Source organism: Schistocerca piceifrons, chromosome 8 (assembly GCF_021461385.2).
Source record: "Schistocerca piceifrons isolate TAMUIC-IGC-003096 chromosome 8, iqSchPice1.1, whole genome shotgun sequence".
In the NCBI taxonomy this organism is placed as follows: Eukaryota; Metazoa; Arthropoda; class Insecta; order Orthoptera; family Acrididae; genus Schistocerca; species Schistocerca piceifrons.
The window spans coordinates 207,876,734-207,893,409 of record NC_060145.1 but is presented as its reverse complement, the minus strand read 5'-3'; the positions used below and the strand labels follow the sequence as shown (position 1 = coordinate 207,893,409).

At 42.7% G+C, this 16,676-nt stretch overlaps 1 protein-coding gene across 1 annotated transcript in view; it reads right to left on the bottom strand.

Annotated features, from left to right (window-relative positions):
* LOC124711927 (rhomboid-related protein 2-like) overlaps window positions 1–16,676 on the bottom strand; it is a 57,004-nt gene that overhangs the window by 20,930 nt on the left and 19,398 nt on the right. Inside the window, exon 5 of the mRNA XM_047242183.1 lies at window positions 11,452–11,588. Within this exon, the coding sequence (XP_047098139.1) occupies window positions 11,452–11,588 (137 nt within the window). The remainder of the gene's footprint in view (window positions 1–11,451; window positions 11,589–16,676) is intronic.

Here is a 16,676-nt window from a genome sequence, read left to right as displayed (position 1 = left end):
ATGTTTGGTTTGTGGGGCACTCAACTGTGCAGTATCAGTGCCCGTACAAATTCCCAGCCTTTTCTCAGACCAATCTCACCACTTTCATGACTGATGATGAAATGATGAGGACAACACAAAAACCCAGTCATCTCGAGGCAGGTGAAAATTCCTGACCCTGCTGGGAATCGAACCTGGGACCCCATGGCTCGGGAAGCGAGAACTCGACCGTGAGACCACGAGCTGCGGACTTTGAAGTGAATAGTACATCATAGTTGTGAACATAGAATATTTGATCATGTTAGTGCTGGTGAAATACATTTGAACTTCACAACCTTGCTTTCCAAGTTGTTGATATGTTAATTTGCTTTGCTGAGAGTGTTGTTTACTGCTGAAGAGTTTATTGATGTCATTGCATCACAGAAGCATCAGTCTGATTTGAAAGAAGGTACACTTCTTACTGTAAAGAATTTTCTTCCAAGACAGAAATGTTCTTTTGCTAATGCAGCATTTATTCCATTTGCAAGAACTTTTGAAACATGCCTTTTCGTCCATTGTCTCTGATTTTCTGTTGCACCAGTGAAGTCCCATCGCATCGTGCAATGGGTGAGGTAAATCACACAATGTATTGCTCCACAGACTTCCACTGAAATGTTTGTTGGGAGACCTGGATAATTTTTATACTCTGCTACAAGTATGCCACCAATCTAAATAATGGTCACCATCCTTGTTTTCTTATGCGAGACAGAGTTAAAACAACTACTTCCTCTATCCCACTAATCAATGTCCTGTAGTCATCTGATCCTGTCCAAAAGCTCCCAACTTCAAACACTGGATTGGACAATGAACTCCATAGTCAGCCACTTTGTCATCAATTGGTTTCCACTGTATTCTCAGGAAACCATAGGATCACATTCCACAATCAAGAGGATAACACATCCACATTCACATCTACAAAAATACTCCGCAAGTCACCGAATGTTGTGTGGTGAGGGAGGGATTTGGTTGGTTGGTTGGTTGGTTGGTTTAAAAGAGGGGGAGGGACCACACTGCTAGGTCATTGGTCCCTTGTTCCGATTAAAATAATTCCACAAGGGTGGGAGTAAAATAATTGAGATATACAAAGCACAGCTGGAAGAAAGCAGAAAACCACAAGAATGATACAGGGGTAACAAACACAAAAATGGACAATACTGGGCAAGAAAAACACAGAGAGATGCAATAAACATGTAGAAGAGTTCAAAACAAGAGAGCGGATTACCATGGCTGGCTGACCATGCGAATGAAACAGAGAAGCCAGCCACTCTGCAATGCATTAAAACCTCCACCCTATAAGCACTAGGGTGGAGGACACAGAGGGACAAAGGACATGTGCTAAAACTTGGATCAAATGGTAATACCCACCTCACAAATAAAACGTAAAACTAAAGCTGATGTTGAGGCATTGTCACCCAACACCAAAGGTAGGGTGCTGAGAAAGTTAGAACAACTGATTTCCTGCGAGAGGAGTGCATGGAAGACTTCCATAAATCTTTAGTCTCCTTAATGACACGCAGTTTGTTGTGCATACTGTTATACCATTCCGTCTCCCAAAGCCGAAAAACCCTGCGGCGTAAGACAGAACGCAGGTCAGTTTTGGAGATGCCCATCTCCAGAAACGGTTCCCACATAGCATGTTTGGACAGCCCGTTGGCAAGTTCGTAGCCTGGGATTCTGACGTGTCCTGTGGTCCACACAAACACCACTGAACAATGGGGCCATTCCAGGGTATAGATGGACTCCTGAATGGATGCTACCAAAGGATGGCGAGGATAGCACTGGTCAATAGCTTGGGGGCTGCTCAAGGAGTCAGTACACAGGAAAAATGACTCGCCATGGCATGAGCAGATGTGCTAAAGAGCATGAGATATGGCCACCAGCTCTGCAGTGAAAACACTGGAGTCATGTGACAAGGAGGGCTGTTCAGTATGTCTGCCATGAATATACACAAAGTCTATGTGTAAACCACTTCATGGCCCCGGTACATGTTGAGAATCGATAGGAAGTGATAGTGAAGAGCTGCAGGGTTAATGGAGTCCTTAGGGCCATGCGAAAGGTACAGAAGAATATTCAGCATAGATGTACACCATGGAAGTGTATGTGAAGGGACCTCGAGGAGAAGTGGTAACGTGAAGGACTCCAGTTCAGACAGAAGGAACTGGAAGTGAACCACAATCGTAAGCCCTGACCTGGGCCACAAATGCGAGAGATGAACCGCCGTGGGTGGGAAAAGGAGATGGTAATTCGGATGCGCAGGAGAACTATGAACATGTGAAATGTAACTGGCGAGCAGTCGTGCACACCTAACCTTCAATGGAGGGACTCCGGCCTCCACCAGGACACTGGTCACCGGACTCATTCTAAAAGCTTCAGTCACTAGGCAAACACCACAGTGGTGCACTGGGTCAAGTACACGCAATGCTGAGGGCACTGCCGAACTGTAAACCAGACTCCCATAGTCAAGGCGGCATTGAACAAGGGCTCTGCAGAGCTGCGGCAGCATGGAGCGATCTGCAACCCAGTTGGTGACGCTGAGGCAGCGGAGGACATTGAGGTGCTGCCAGCACTTCCACTTAAGCTGATGAAGGTGAGGTAGCCAAGTCAACTGGGCTTCAAAAACCAGTCCTAAGAATTGATATGTCTCCACTACAAAGTGGATCATCATTAAGGTAAAGTTCTGGTTCTGGATGAACGGTGCGATGCCGAAAGAAATGCATGACACGAGAATCCACGGCTGAAAACTGAAAGCTGTGGGCTAGAGCCTGTGACTGCGCCTTGTGACTGGCTCCCTGTAGGCGCCACTCAGCAACACTATTCCTGGAGGAGCAGCAGGATATGCAGAAGTCATCCGCATACAGAGAAGAAGAGACCAACAGCCCTACAGCTACTGCTAGGCCGTGAATACCAACCAAAAATAGAGACACATTCAATACGGAGCCCTGTGGAATGCTATTCACCTGAATGTCAAGGGAACTATGGAAGGCACCGACTTGGACATGGAAAGTACAGAGTGACAGGAAATTTTGGATAATAATTAGGAGCAGGTCCCAGAGACCCGATTCAAACAATGTGGCAAGGATATGATGTTGCCAGGCCATGTTGTACACTTTACATAAGTCTAAGAAAACGGCAATCAGATGCTGGCGTCTGGAAAAGGCTGTTTGGATGGCAGACTCGAGGAACACAAGATTATCAGTGGTAGAGCGACCCTGGCAGAAGCCACTCTGACATGGAGCCAGTAAGTCACACAACTCCAGGACCCAACCCAATCGCTGACACACCATACGTTCCAGCAGCTTGCAAAGAAAATTGGTGAGGCTGATGGGCCAGTAGCTATCCACATCAAGTGGGTCTTGACTGGGTTTGAGCCATTGTGACAGAAAGACGCCATCGCACCAGATCCGGTTGAAGATGATGAGGTGATGTCGCTTGTAGTCAGACGAGAGATGTTTGATCATCTGATTGTGGATCCGATCTGGCCCAGAAGCTGTGTCGGGACAATGTGCAAGGGCGCTGAGGAGCAGCCATTCTATAAATGGGGCGTTATAGGGTTCACTGTGGCGTGTTGTGAACAAGAGGACTTTCCTTTCCATCCGCTGTTTGAGGACACGATTGGCTGGGGGAGAGTTCTCCGATGCAGAGGCTCCAGCATAGTGCTCAGCAATGTGCTCGGCAATCGCGTTTGCGTCGGTAGAGAACACGTTATTGATGTTAATGCCAGGGACACCTGTTGAGATCTGGTACCCATAAAGATGTCTGATCTTCGTACAGACTTTGGAAGGTGATGTATGGCACTCAATGGTTGACACATACTTCTCGCAACACTCCTGTTTCCATTGTGTTACAAGCTGGCAAATGTGGACACAGTGCTGCTTAAAGGCTATTACGTGCTGTAGGGAAGGGTGCCACTTATATCACTGTAGAGCTCGCCGATGCTCTTTAATTCCCTCAGTGTCTTCTGGTGACCACCAAGGGACTGTCTTTCGCCGGGGGCACCCTAAAGAACGAGGGATCACTTTTTCCGCTGCAGAAACGATCGTTGTAGTGACTTGCCCAATGACAACATCGATGGCACGATGTGGGGGAGTTTCAGTGGTGACAGCAAAGGTGAAGGCTTCCCACTCTGTCTTGTTTAAACCCCATCTGGGTAGGCATCTGTGGGCATGACACCAGGGAGTGACAGGAAGATGGGGAAATGGTCACTACAACACAGGTTGTCATGTGCTCTCCAGTGGATAGATGGGAAAAGGCCAAGACTGCAAACCAATAGCTCAATGGCCGAATAAGTGCCATGGGGGCACCTGTATTTAACAGGCAGAGGTCGAGTTGTGACAGTAAATTTTCGACCTCCCTACCTCGGCCAGTAAGCACGGTGCCACCCCACAAGGGGTGAAAGGTTTAGGAAGTTGATTAATCAGTGCAGCCAATATGTTCAGGGGTTCTGCACCATCCAGAGGAAAATATACATTGCAGACAGCTATTTCCTGTGTCGTCCTTATCCTGACAGCCACAGCTTCAAGAGGGGTTTGAAGGGGCACAAGTTCACTACAAACTGAGTTCAGGACATAGACGCGAACTCCACCTGACACACTATTGTAGTCAGCACAGTTCCTGTAATATCCCTTATAGCTGCGGAGGGCAGGGGTCCGAATTTCCGGGAACCAGGTTTCCTGGACGGCAATACAGAAAGCAAGTGTAAAGCTTAACAGTTGCCGTAGCTCAGCCAGGTGGTGGAAAAAACCACCACAGTTCCACTGGAGGATTATGATCTTGAGACTGGAAAGGCATGAAACTCTCATTGAGGCAGTCTACACCTCAGGGTCACCTGCTGCCACCAGATAAGTACCCGTGCGATCGACATCCATTGTGCCTGAGGGTCCAGTGAGATCTAGGTCCTCAGCAGATGCCAGAATCTGCACCTCATCCTCAGACACAGAGCTTGTAGGTATTGGTGGTGTGGGTGCCACCGCAGTGCCTTGGTTCTTGGGGGTCTTTTTCTTTTTTAGGTTTCTCTCACTGATGTTTAGGTTTGTCCGGCTACGAGGGCTTCACCGATTCTATCTCAGGAACTGAGGAGGACCATGAAGCCCTACAACCATCTAATCATGGTTACTTCAGCCACTGGCGGGTTTCAGCTTTGCCACTGGTAGGAACCTGGGAAGGGAGTGACACAAGGGATCCCTTCCGGGCAAGAGGAGCCAAAAAAGACTTACGCTACTCCAGCTGAGAAGTGGGGACCAAAGTCCTGGATAGTTGGAAGGGGGGGGGGGGGGAGGGGGGAGGGCGTTGCTCCTGAAGTAGGTTGTGCAGAAGCAACAGGGAGGGAGGTGCCCCCCACCATCAAGGGGACAGGTGGAGTCTGACAGCTCAGAGAGGCAACTGTACACGGGGAAACGGAAGATGGTAGAACCATTGTTGTAGCAGTGGTGTAGGTTGACGTCATATGCATAGGATGTAGCCTCTCATATTTTCTCTTCGCCTCAGTGTAGGTTAGTCGGTCCAGGGTCTTGTATTCCAGTATTTTCCTTTCTTTCTGGAGAATCCTGCAGTCTGGCGAGCAAGGTGAATGGTGCTCTCCGCAGTTGACACAGATGGGAGGCGGGGCACAAGGAGTATTGGGATGTGAAGGACGTCCACAATCCTGACAGGTGACTCTGGAAGAACAGCGGGAAGACATTGATCGAGCTTCCAACACTTAAAACACCGAATTGGGGGAGGGATATATGGCTTTACATCACAGTGCTAGATCATCACCTTGACCTTCTTGGGTAATGTGTAAATGAAGGCACCAGTGGCAACCTGATTATCCCTCAGACCCCAGTGGGCGCACAAGACAAAATGGACACCTCACCACTCTAAATTGGTGTGCAGCTCATCATCAGACTGCAAAAGAAGGCCGTTGTGAAATATGAAACCCTGGACTGTATTTAAGATCTTATGGGGCATGATGGGAACAGAAAAATCCCCCAGCTTGTCACAGGTGAGTAGTGCCCGTGGCTGGGCAGAAGATGCTGTTTTGATCAAGACCGACCCTGACCGCATTTTGGACAAGCCCTCCACCTTCCCAAACTTGTCCTCTAAATGCTCCACAAAAAACTGAGGTTTCATTGACAAGAAAGATTCCCCATCAACTCTCGTACATAAAAGGTACCGGGGTGAATAAGATTTGCTGCCATCCTTAGCCTGGCATCCCTCCCATGCTGTGGCCTGAGGGGGGGAGGGGGGGGGGCGATTTAGGGTCGTGTTTTTTAGCATTGAAGTCAGACTTTGACTGCTTAGAGACTGCTGGTGTTTGATCACCAGCAAGAGATGACGTACTACACTTCAAGACGTGTCATTCACCCTGATGCCACCAACTCTGGCCAGGGGCCCTCCCCAAGGGTGCCACCCAGCCACAGCAAAGGCCACCTGGCAGTATGGCCATTGCTGGGAGTCCCAATGCCCCAGGGTGACAGGCATACCTGGGGAGTTAACGGTGCAGGCATCAGCAGAGCAATCCCTGAGTGGTCAAGGGGCTACATCCAACAGGGTACACGGCAGCCCCACCACGATGGACTGGCTACCATGCTGGATATCAGGCGCAAACGAGCTAAGAGCTCCATTATCGTTGACAGTGCATAAAGCGATAATGCACAGAGGATGGAGGAAAATGCACCCAGGAGGGTGACCTCGTCCAACAGCTGGAGGACGAGCGGAAGTGCAGATCCACATCGACGCAGGACATAAGAGGTCTCAGCACATGACTGACACTATGCACCGTGTAAGGTGCCCTACCTCAATTGGCTCATTCCTCAGGTAAATTTTGAAAATGGAGATTAAATCCTACAGGGGACCATCACATAAAGGCCTCTTACGACAGGCAGGAATACCTCGAGCCTATTCTAACCCCCCGACCCACAGGGGGTGGCAGGGGGGAGGGGGGGGGGGGGGTTGTATTCTATACCACTACTGATCATTCCCTTTCCGCTTGCATGCAATGTAAGTTGGTGGCAGTAGAATCTTTCTGCAGTCAGCTTCAAATGCTGGATCTTTAAATTTTCTTAATAGTCTTTCTCAAAAAAGAACTTTGCCTTACCTCCAGGGATTCCCATTTGGGCTCCAGAAGCATTTCCGTAACACGTGTTGTTCAGACCTACTGGTAACAAATCTAGTAGCCTGCCTCTGAATTGCTTCCATGTCTTCCTTCAATACAACCCGATATGGATCCCAAACATTCGAGCAGTATTCAAGAATAGGTTGCACCAGTGTACTATATGTAGTCTCCTTTACAGGTGAACCATTCTTTCTTAAAATTCTCCCAGTAAGTCGAAATTGACTATTAGCCTTCCCTACCACAATTGTCACATGCCCATTCCATTCCACATTACTCTGCAACATTACGCCCAGATGTTCACACAACTTGACTGTGTTATGCAGGACACTAGTAATATTCTATTCAAACACTACAAGTTTGTTCTTACTACTCATCTGCATTAACTTACATCTTTCCACATTCACAACTAGCTTACATTCATCACACCAACTAGGAATTTTCTCCAAGTCATCTTGTATCTTCCCACAGCCAGTCAACTTCAACACCTTACCACACATTACAGCACCATCAGCAAACAAGTGCAGATTGCTGTGCACCCCACTGCCAAATCCGTTATGTATACAGAGAACAACAGTGGTCCTATCACACTTTCTCTGGGCACTCCTGAGGATGCCCTCGTCTCTGATGAACACTCACTGTTGAAGACAACATACTGTGTTCTATTACTTAAGAAGTCTTCATGCCACTCACATATCTATGAACTTATTCCTTCATTAACAGCCTGCAATGGGGCACTGTGTCAAATGCTTTCCAGAAATTTAGAAATTGGAATCTGCCTGTTGCCATTCATTCATAGTTCGCAGTGTGTCATGTGAGAAAAGGGCAACCTGAGTTTCGCCCAAGTGATGCTTTCTAAAACCATGCTGATTCACGAATAAAAGCTTCTCAGTCTCAAGAAAGTTTTAATAAATTCGAACTGAAAATGTGTTAAACACTCGCCTTTGAAAACTACCAGGTTGGGTCAGAATACCAACCAATAGTTGGATTATGCAAAGACCAGACACTTCTCTCCACTTGTTTGTGTGCTGGAGGAGGAGAACTGTTTTCACAACAGACGCTGTCGATCACAATAACAACCAGCACTCGCTGACAGCCAAATAAATTTGGTAATGGCCTGTTTGGAATTGAAGAACATGGGATTTGATAATATTTTACTAGTTTTGGTTTTGACGCTTTTACAACTATTCACTGAGTTGCAAAATTATTGACTATTACTAATTACACCCACTATCACATATTACAGTTACTGTTACCTATAATTAAACTTGACTGTATTTGATTCTGAATTGGTGAGGGCAAAGAAATACCTAAGCCAGTCACTGTAGGATGTTTTGGTGTTTAGGTTTAACATGGTCATTAACTGTATTATTACACTGGTTTTCATAGTGACTAAATGTTATTTTCTGCTTAGTTAAATTACTGTTTTTAAAAACTTCCACTTTAAATTCTGATCAAAGCAATGCAGATCAGTGGTATTACAAGTTAAACATGAAGTCAAAAATATTGAAACAAACAGTTTATGGGAGGATCAGAGAACGAGTTTGTGAGCTGTCACTTTAGTATACTTCTCTCATAATTATTACAGTCCAGAGAGATCCATTACAAAAATCTCAGGTATTTATATGGTGTACAGCTTATTGAGATCAATACGAATTTCTCAAGAGATGCTGTCAGGAAAATTGGCTGTAAATATTATTTTGATGTCACAATTTGCATTCAGTAGTTAACTTTCCAAGATATATGCAGCAGGAACCTGATTGAGAACATTTACATACACAGCACTCAGGCTGCATAATTAGGGATTCACCTATTGTTGATGCACTATCTGACCACAGCATACAACTAGTGAAAAGGACAATGTAGAACCACACAGTTATTAAACATATTCACATAATGCAAATATATTAATGATTTCAGGATACAGTGTTTTAGGGATTAGATAAAATAGGTGTATATTAGGTACTAATGTGAAATTCAAAGTATTTTGACACCTGGTATTTTGAAGTAGCTCTCCTAAAAAAAAGCGGGCGGGGGGGGTGTCCATTAAACAAAAAAAGAAAGAATGATGTCAGCCACACAACTAAAGTGATTAAAATATCACATAAAAGAAAATGGAAATTTGTATAAAGGCTTTAAAAAGTAAATATCCTGCATTATTTCTACTCTACAAAATGTAATGTATTACTTTCCAAAACTATTTAAATGTATTACTTTCCAAGAATGTATACATCATTACATAAATTAATAATAAAGGTAACAAATAAAACATGACATACAGTGAAATGAGACAAAGGACAATCAGTCAGTGCACAAGATACTATCACAAACTGAAAGACTATGGTGTGACCAATAATTTGCAAGCTGCTTTTACCAAAATATAAGAGAAGATATTATAGAGTAGTGTCAAAATAAAATAGAAGCAATTTACTTTGTGCATCACAACCGGGATTCTGTAACAACTGTTATGATTTAATTCAATTTCTATATTTAACCACCAAATATTAAATGCCTACTCAATCTGTAATCTGTTCAACATCAAGACTTATAGAATTTATCACTGTAAAAACAAATGTTTTGAATCACACTTAACAAAAGAACAAAAACATTTACACTGAATAACTGTTACAATGCCGGAGTGAGGCAATTTTAGTGACTGGGGAGAAATTACAAAGGGAAATCCACAAGCATCAATTTTAGGTCCTGTCCCATTCCTAATATATGTGAATAACCAACCACTTTAAATATATGATGCATATTAGAACTTTTTCGCGAAGGATACAAGCTTTATAACTAATCCAATTGGGAGAAAGTAACGAAAAACATTCTTAGCAATTTTTCCATAGAGTTTTTGAGTGGATGGAATAGCACTGAAAGTAAGTAGTTCAACAAATGGCCACAAAAAACCGATTAATAACTTTCACAATAACACAAAAGTCTTAAAGATGTTAAAGTAATTTTAAATTTAGTCATAAATCCTTTCTTTTGTCAACATCATCTATTCCACATATGAATTTTTATTTAAAATCAAGTAGCCTATGTGGCTTTAAAAATTAAAAAATAAAGATATGTTTTTACAAAACCTTCAAACCCATCTCATTTCCAGCCATGAACAATATGTTTCCACTGAGTAAATGGCACATTAGAGATGAATATCAAAGAGAACTGCACAATACTGGCTAACCATTTCCTACATATATTCAACTGTGAATCACCAAAAGGAAGACTGCACATTGAAAACACTTAACAAATCCAGTTTCAGAACCTCGAACAATACTGGAAACAGCAAATATCAGATCATTTAAAAACAAAAACAGTTGTGCTGAAGGTAGCACTGCCACTGAGATGTGAAAGTTAGGAGCAGGTCTCAGGAAAGGTCCAACTGAACACACAACAGATGTGGGATCTGAAGAGAATATTTAAGATCTTCCAATGTCCTCGCACAATTGTCACCCTTGTGATCTTTAAGATGATCTATCACTCAACAGACAGTGTTCTGACACTCCAAAAGAGCTCAAAGTGGACAGAAAGACCAGACAACACATCTACCAAACTCCTACAAAGACGGAATCAAAAGAATAAACACTAGAGATTCTGAATGCAAAATAAATGTGAAATATTTAGACTTTGCTGGTGACTTTAATATCTTTCAATGCAAATAAAAGAGTTGTGGATGTGGAGAAGTGACTTGGAGATGTAAATTCCATTTCTTTTATCTGCACAAACTTCTATCTACAAGCATCACAGCTTAAAGTTTGCAGTGCCATTTTATTAATGGAAAAGATTCCATGACATGGGTACCCAGGCAAGCTGCTACAATTGACTACTGCTGGAGATAGAGGCGGGCAGACATTACCAACTTCGTCCATCAACAGGATGGATTCTATCCCTCTTCTGCCTACATTCATGAGATCTGAAACTCTGCACTAAAATACTGTTGCATCAGTCTTATGCTGGAAGTAAGAGTTCAACAATTATTGTCACATTCTTCACATTAACTAAACTTAGTCCCACGTGACTGTGTGTGCGTGCAGGCAAGACATGGGAGAGGGGAGGGTCATTGGTTGAGTGTCATATTTGCAAAATTGGCACTTAAGGGACAGAAATGAGCATTTGTGAAAAGAAACAGAGTTTCTCTGGATGACTGCAAAGCTTAATGTATTGTCCAAAAACACAATTAGGATACATACACAAAACTACTTAAATCATTTGTAATGACCCTATATTCTGAAAAGCATAGCAATACAAGTATTGAATCCAGCAAATAACTAAATAGCACTAAATGTTAAAAATGGAACTGAAAAAGAAGTACTAAGATAACTATTACTTCTGGGAATACTTACCGAACATGAACAAACATGTAAGTCAGGTAGCGCCAGGCTTCGTATCGTTTATGTGGATCATACATAAGTGCCACTGCAGCAGGACCGTCTGCTGCTGTTGTTCCCATAGTAACAACATCAAACAGGAATGTAATCACCTGAAGACAGATAAAACATAAAATTACTGTGTAGGAAAGTCTTCATATTCAACATCTCTCCTACTAATGTTTGCCTTTTCTTAGGGTAAAGGGATAAAGAAAAAAAGAAAGAAGAGAAAAAAGAGTATCTACTTATTTTATTTGATCTCCCACAAATTGTTCTTTTCCCTAGGCATATACACCTCCATCATTTGTATTTCTCAAACAACTGAAATCTTTGGGCATCAACAAAAAGACTGCTATATACTGAATACTATGAAACAAACAACAACAAGAAAGAGCAATTTCTATGACCAAATGAGAATTACCACAGGACATACATTTCAACTAAGATGCCAATGCCACACCTAACATAGAATTGATGTTTGGTTTGTGGGGCACTCAACTGCGAGGTCATCAGTGCCTGCACAAAGTCCCAGTTTTTATACAGTCCAATATTTTACACAGCCCAATCTAGCCACTGTCACACATGATTATGATGAAATGATGAGGACAATATAAACACTCCGTTCCCTCAGCAGAGAAAATCCCCAACCTGGCTGGAAATCGAACCCAGAGGCAGCAACGCTAGCCACTAGGCCATAAGCAGTGGACACCACACCCAACATGACTTGGCGAAATGGGATGCGCGTGCATGCCGTGCGTGTGTGTCCTTAAAAACAAGACAGATTTAATGCACTATCCCACATGTGATGGGCATAGTTCCCACTTTCACACAGGCATTTGCTTCGCACAATTTTACACCATCACAAAATATTTACTTTTATAGAAAAATTTCACTAATCTGAAACAGCTTAACTGATTGTATGATGGATGTTAGTATTAGCCTAGTATTACAACTTCCTGACAGACTGAAACTGTGCAAAAGCCTGGCACTCGAGTCTGAAAGAATGCCTTTTATATGCAATCCTCACACCCACCAAGCTATCAAAGCATAACTCATGACCCACCATCACAGCTTCACTTCTGCCAGCTCCTCTTCCCTATTTTCCAGTCCAGTCCTCCTGCCCCCCCCCCCCCCCCCACACACACACACACACACACACACACAAGCTTGTTGAATGTATGCCCTATACAAGCTGTAGGTGTTCATTATGTTTAATTATTGTAGTCATCAATTTAAATTATTTTTAGCCATCCAAAAAGTTTATAATCATTTTATCAGTTTACAGAAATTTCTCTCTCTCTCTTTCTCTCTCTCTCTCTAAAACACACACACACACACACACACACACACACACACACACACACACACTTGCCAACTCCCTCATTGCAAAATTCAACACATTTGGTTTTCGAATTAACTTCAACACCTGTAGTATGAAAACAACTGGGTGCAGTAAGTAGCTGAATACATCTGTGGTACATATGGTACTCATGTGCAGTACAAAGCAAATGTTGGCAATATATAATCATTTTAAGTTGGAGATAGCCAATGTAAGAGGGGGTAGACAATGACAAACAAACTGATATCATCTATACAACTGAAAACTGCTCACATTTTCTGGATGACCATTACATGACTTTCTATGTGTGCTGTGTATCGACGTTCACTCAGCTGAAATAATTATTAATGATTTAGTATGAAGTACTAAATCTTGGCTGATGTGACAAACAAATATGTAACACATCACCAAGACATGATAATTTTATTTGCAATGCTCTGAAAACTACTGATTTACATTACGAACATAGACTTATTTGTACCCATTATTGAATGCATATCATGTTATTGTTACATTATTGGTTACTGGGAATCAGCTGTTGTTGCAGCTGCCCCACCATCTTAAAACCCCATCATAGGTCACAGCAGTTATCAATATTTACTTTTAGTTACATCCATCAATTGCCCTCAAAGTTTTACATCGTAAACAGCAAGATACTACAGAAATTTCCACTATGTTCACACACTATCTACAGGAAGTTCACTGTATTTGTTGGCACGTTACTCCAAAGACTGATATTTCTTTAAAACCTGTCACTAATAAATATGTCAAATCTGTGATACACTTTAATGATGATGTAGGTAGCAGTATTTAAATTTATATGATTTTCAGCGCTATCTGTAATGTTGCAATACACTATTATTCTAAAGTCCAGTGTTTGTGATAATAATTTTCACAAGTGATAAAGAAAATGTTGCCTTCTTAAGAACATTCATGGAGTGAAAAGCGTGTTGGTGAAAGATTGCCCAAAATCTAACATATTGGAACAGTTACAGTTCATCCAAAAGCATTAATGTTGGGCTACATAGTTCTCACATGGAATGCTGTGACTGATATGAGGATTTCTTGGTACTAAGGATATGGGTTGGTCGTCAAAGTAGGTGTCGTCAAAGATTCAGACCTGCCGCAGGGATGCTAAGTGTTCATGCTGAATAATATGGTATAGTGTGAAATAACAGCTGCGGTTCTCCAATAATGTTATGCAGTATGGCTCAGTATGAAACAGGAGGCATTCCTCCCCCTACAATTCTGCCCTCAGTCTGGTACTGTCACACTGCTCTAAAGATGGGAATAGAATTCTCACTCTCTCAAAGCAAGCATAAATGCCTGTTCAACTGTTCTTTTCCCATCAACTAGTATGAAGTAAATGAAATCGCTCAGGTCTTGCATTCATCAGAGTGCCATATGAAGGGGTACTCTTATTGTAAAAAAGGGTACAGTAGAAAAATAAACAAGTCTACATGTAATTAAAAACAGAGTGGAAGGGGGATGACTAAGGCGGCTGGCAGACGAGGTAGGGTATAGGGCCACCTTAACTCAGCATGCAGTGGGAAGCACCCCAGACACAACTACTGCATCCTGATTGCAGCTTAAAATATTAGATCCAAGAATAAAAAGCATTTTCTTGGAGCAGACGAACAATCAGAAAGACAATTATTGCTGTCATGATAGTCATGCAAGGAGACACTTGAAGTATTGGCTTTTATATCATAGGTTTGCTCAGTATTTTTACATTTTAATTTTTTATTTCACATTCACTGAATGTTTGTAACAGGTCTACACTCTTGTTTTACTTGTTCAACTTTGTCAGTTGAATAAAACTGGGAAACAGAGGGAACTACACGTCCTGCAATTTCTTATTTTTTTAATCCGGACTGACAGTTGGACTCTCGAAAACAAAGCCTACACACAACATACAATTTAGAGTTTACATTGGGTGTGAAATCTGTTCTTGATACTGCTTTAAGATATTGTTCTTGAGACATGTTTGGCTGCGAAATTTTTAAAATGAAGCTCTTTTCAATTTAACACTTAGGCTCGTGCAAAGAGACAAACAGCAACATGCCACTGCTATTGGTAAACTGAAACCTATAACATGATGTTACTGCGTTAACATAATGTATGGCAAGACCGTAAGAAATAAATAATTAGAGTACAAAATTAAAAATGGAGTGTGAAACACAAACTAATATCAGGTTTATGCAGGCCTTGTGATGGTTTCCTATAGTAAACTGATACAATTACATACCTTCTCATAATGAAACAAATCTACAGTAATTCCTTTATCACACCTAAATATATTCTCACAAATCTAGACAGAAAAAAAGCGATAAAGGACAGTGTTACCCCCCATTTGTACGTTGTTTCTATAGTGCATCCAGTGTGGGTATACTGCACACTATTAGCACCACAGCGCCCAATGTAGTAACTTCAAGATGTTCACTGAATAGCATGCACACTGACTGAAGTGAGAAGGCCAGAAGAATAGTAGCAAGTGATGCACTAGGAAGTGGGCCACAAGGTGTTCAGCAAGAATCCATGCATCAGCAGAAATAACACAATGAAGGAGGAGGCTCAGAACAGTTATTTATCTTAGGCAGCCCAGTAGATCCCAGAGCTGGCCCCACACCTGGGATGAAGAGGTGCACGGTAAACACGAGGGGACGCAACACTCACTGCAACACTTCTTACTGCATTTGCTGGGCAGTGAGCCTGTCCAGTGGCCCACTTAAGAGTGACGAGGGCAGTCTGCAAAGGATGTGGCTTAAGATGTTGCACAGTTACAAAAACTACTGTTTAGCACTCATTGCAGTGAGGCCACAGGATTCAAGGAAAAGATCAACAGCTGAAAAGCTGCAACGGGCTGTACTAAAGGGAATTGGGGTATCTACGAAGATCAGGATCAGAAAGAAGTTAGGCACACATAAGGTCCCTACAAAACAACAGGGTACTTCACCACAGGTGGTCAGCGCACTGAAATCCCAAAGATGAAAAAGGCAGGGGGCAGAGACTTGTTGATGAAGATATCAATGAAGATGGCCATTTCCACATCAGTAACTGTGCTACTCAGAAGGGATCCCTGTCACCATTTGATGCTAGAGGTTGATGTTCTTCTCTGGCCAGGATGCGGGGAGTCGAGGTCCCCAGGTACAGTGCTGAGGAAGCACACAATTTAGTTACACACCTAACAGAGAGCAACACTTAATGAATGGAGAGAAGCAGTATTTAAGTACAAGAGGAACTGTTAATGCCTTGTCCAAGGTAGTGACAAAATTCAGACCCACTGGGAAAGTATAAAACTGATCTTAGTTTTCCTGGGCTTCAAAATGTGAAAGGTGATCAGAAACACTAAGTTTGTGGGCTTTCCATTCCATACTAAGGTAGCACATTTCAGGGATTGGAAATATGTGGGAGGGAGTGGGGCTGTCACCAGAATCCACAACTGACACTGAATTATCATTGCTCACATGATGAGTTTTCACGACGTAACCAAACAGCCACCACAAAGTGGGTTATTCATACAATGAGGAAAATATACCCAAAGTATTGGCATTTAAAGCATTGCATTGGGGGTAAGAAACAATGCTTGCCATCATGGTCACTGACTGGTGACTTGGATTTTTTTACTGACAGAGATAACCACCACGATTCCACCTACTCTGGCCAAGGACTCTCCCCATTGGCACCACTGAGCCACAGCAGAGACCATCTGGCTTGGTGCCACTGCTTCAAAATTACAGTGCCCCAGAAAAGACAGATACCTAATCCTTGGCAGGCGTGGAGAGGTAACAGCTTTGACATCAACACTGAGATCCCTATGTAGAGAGGGGTTACCACCATGAAAGTACTTTACACCCTACCA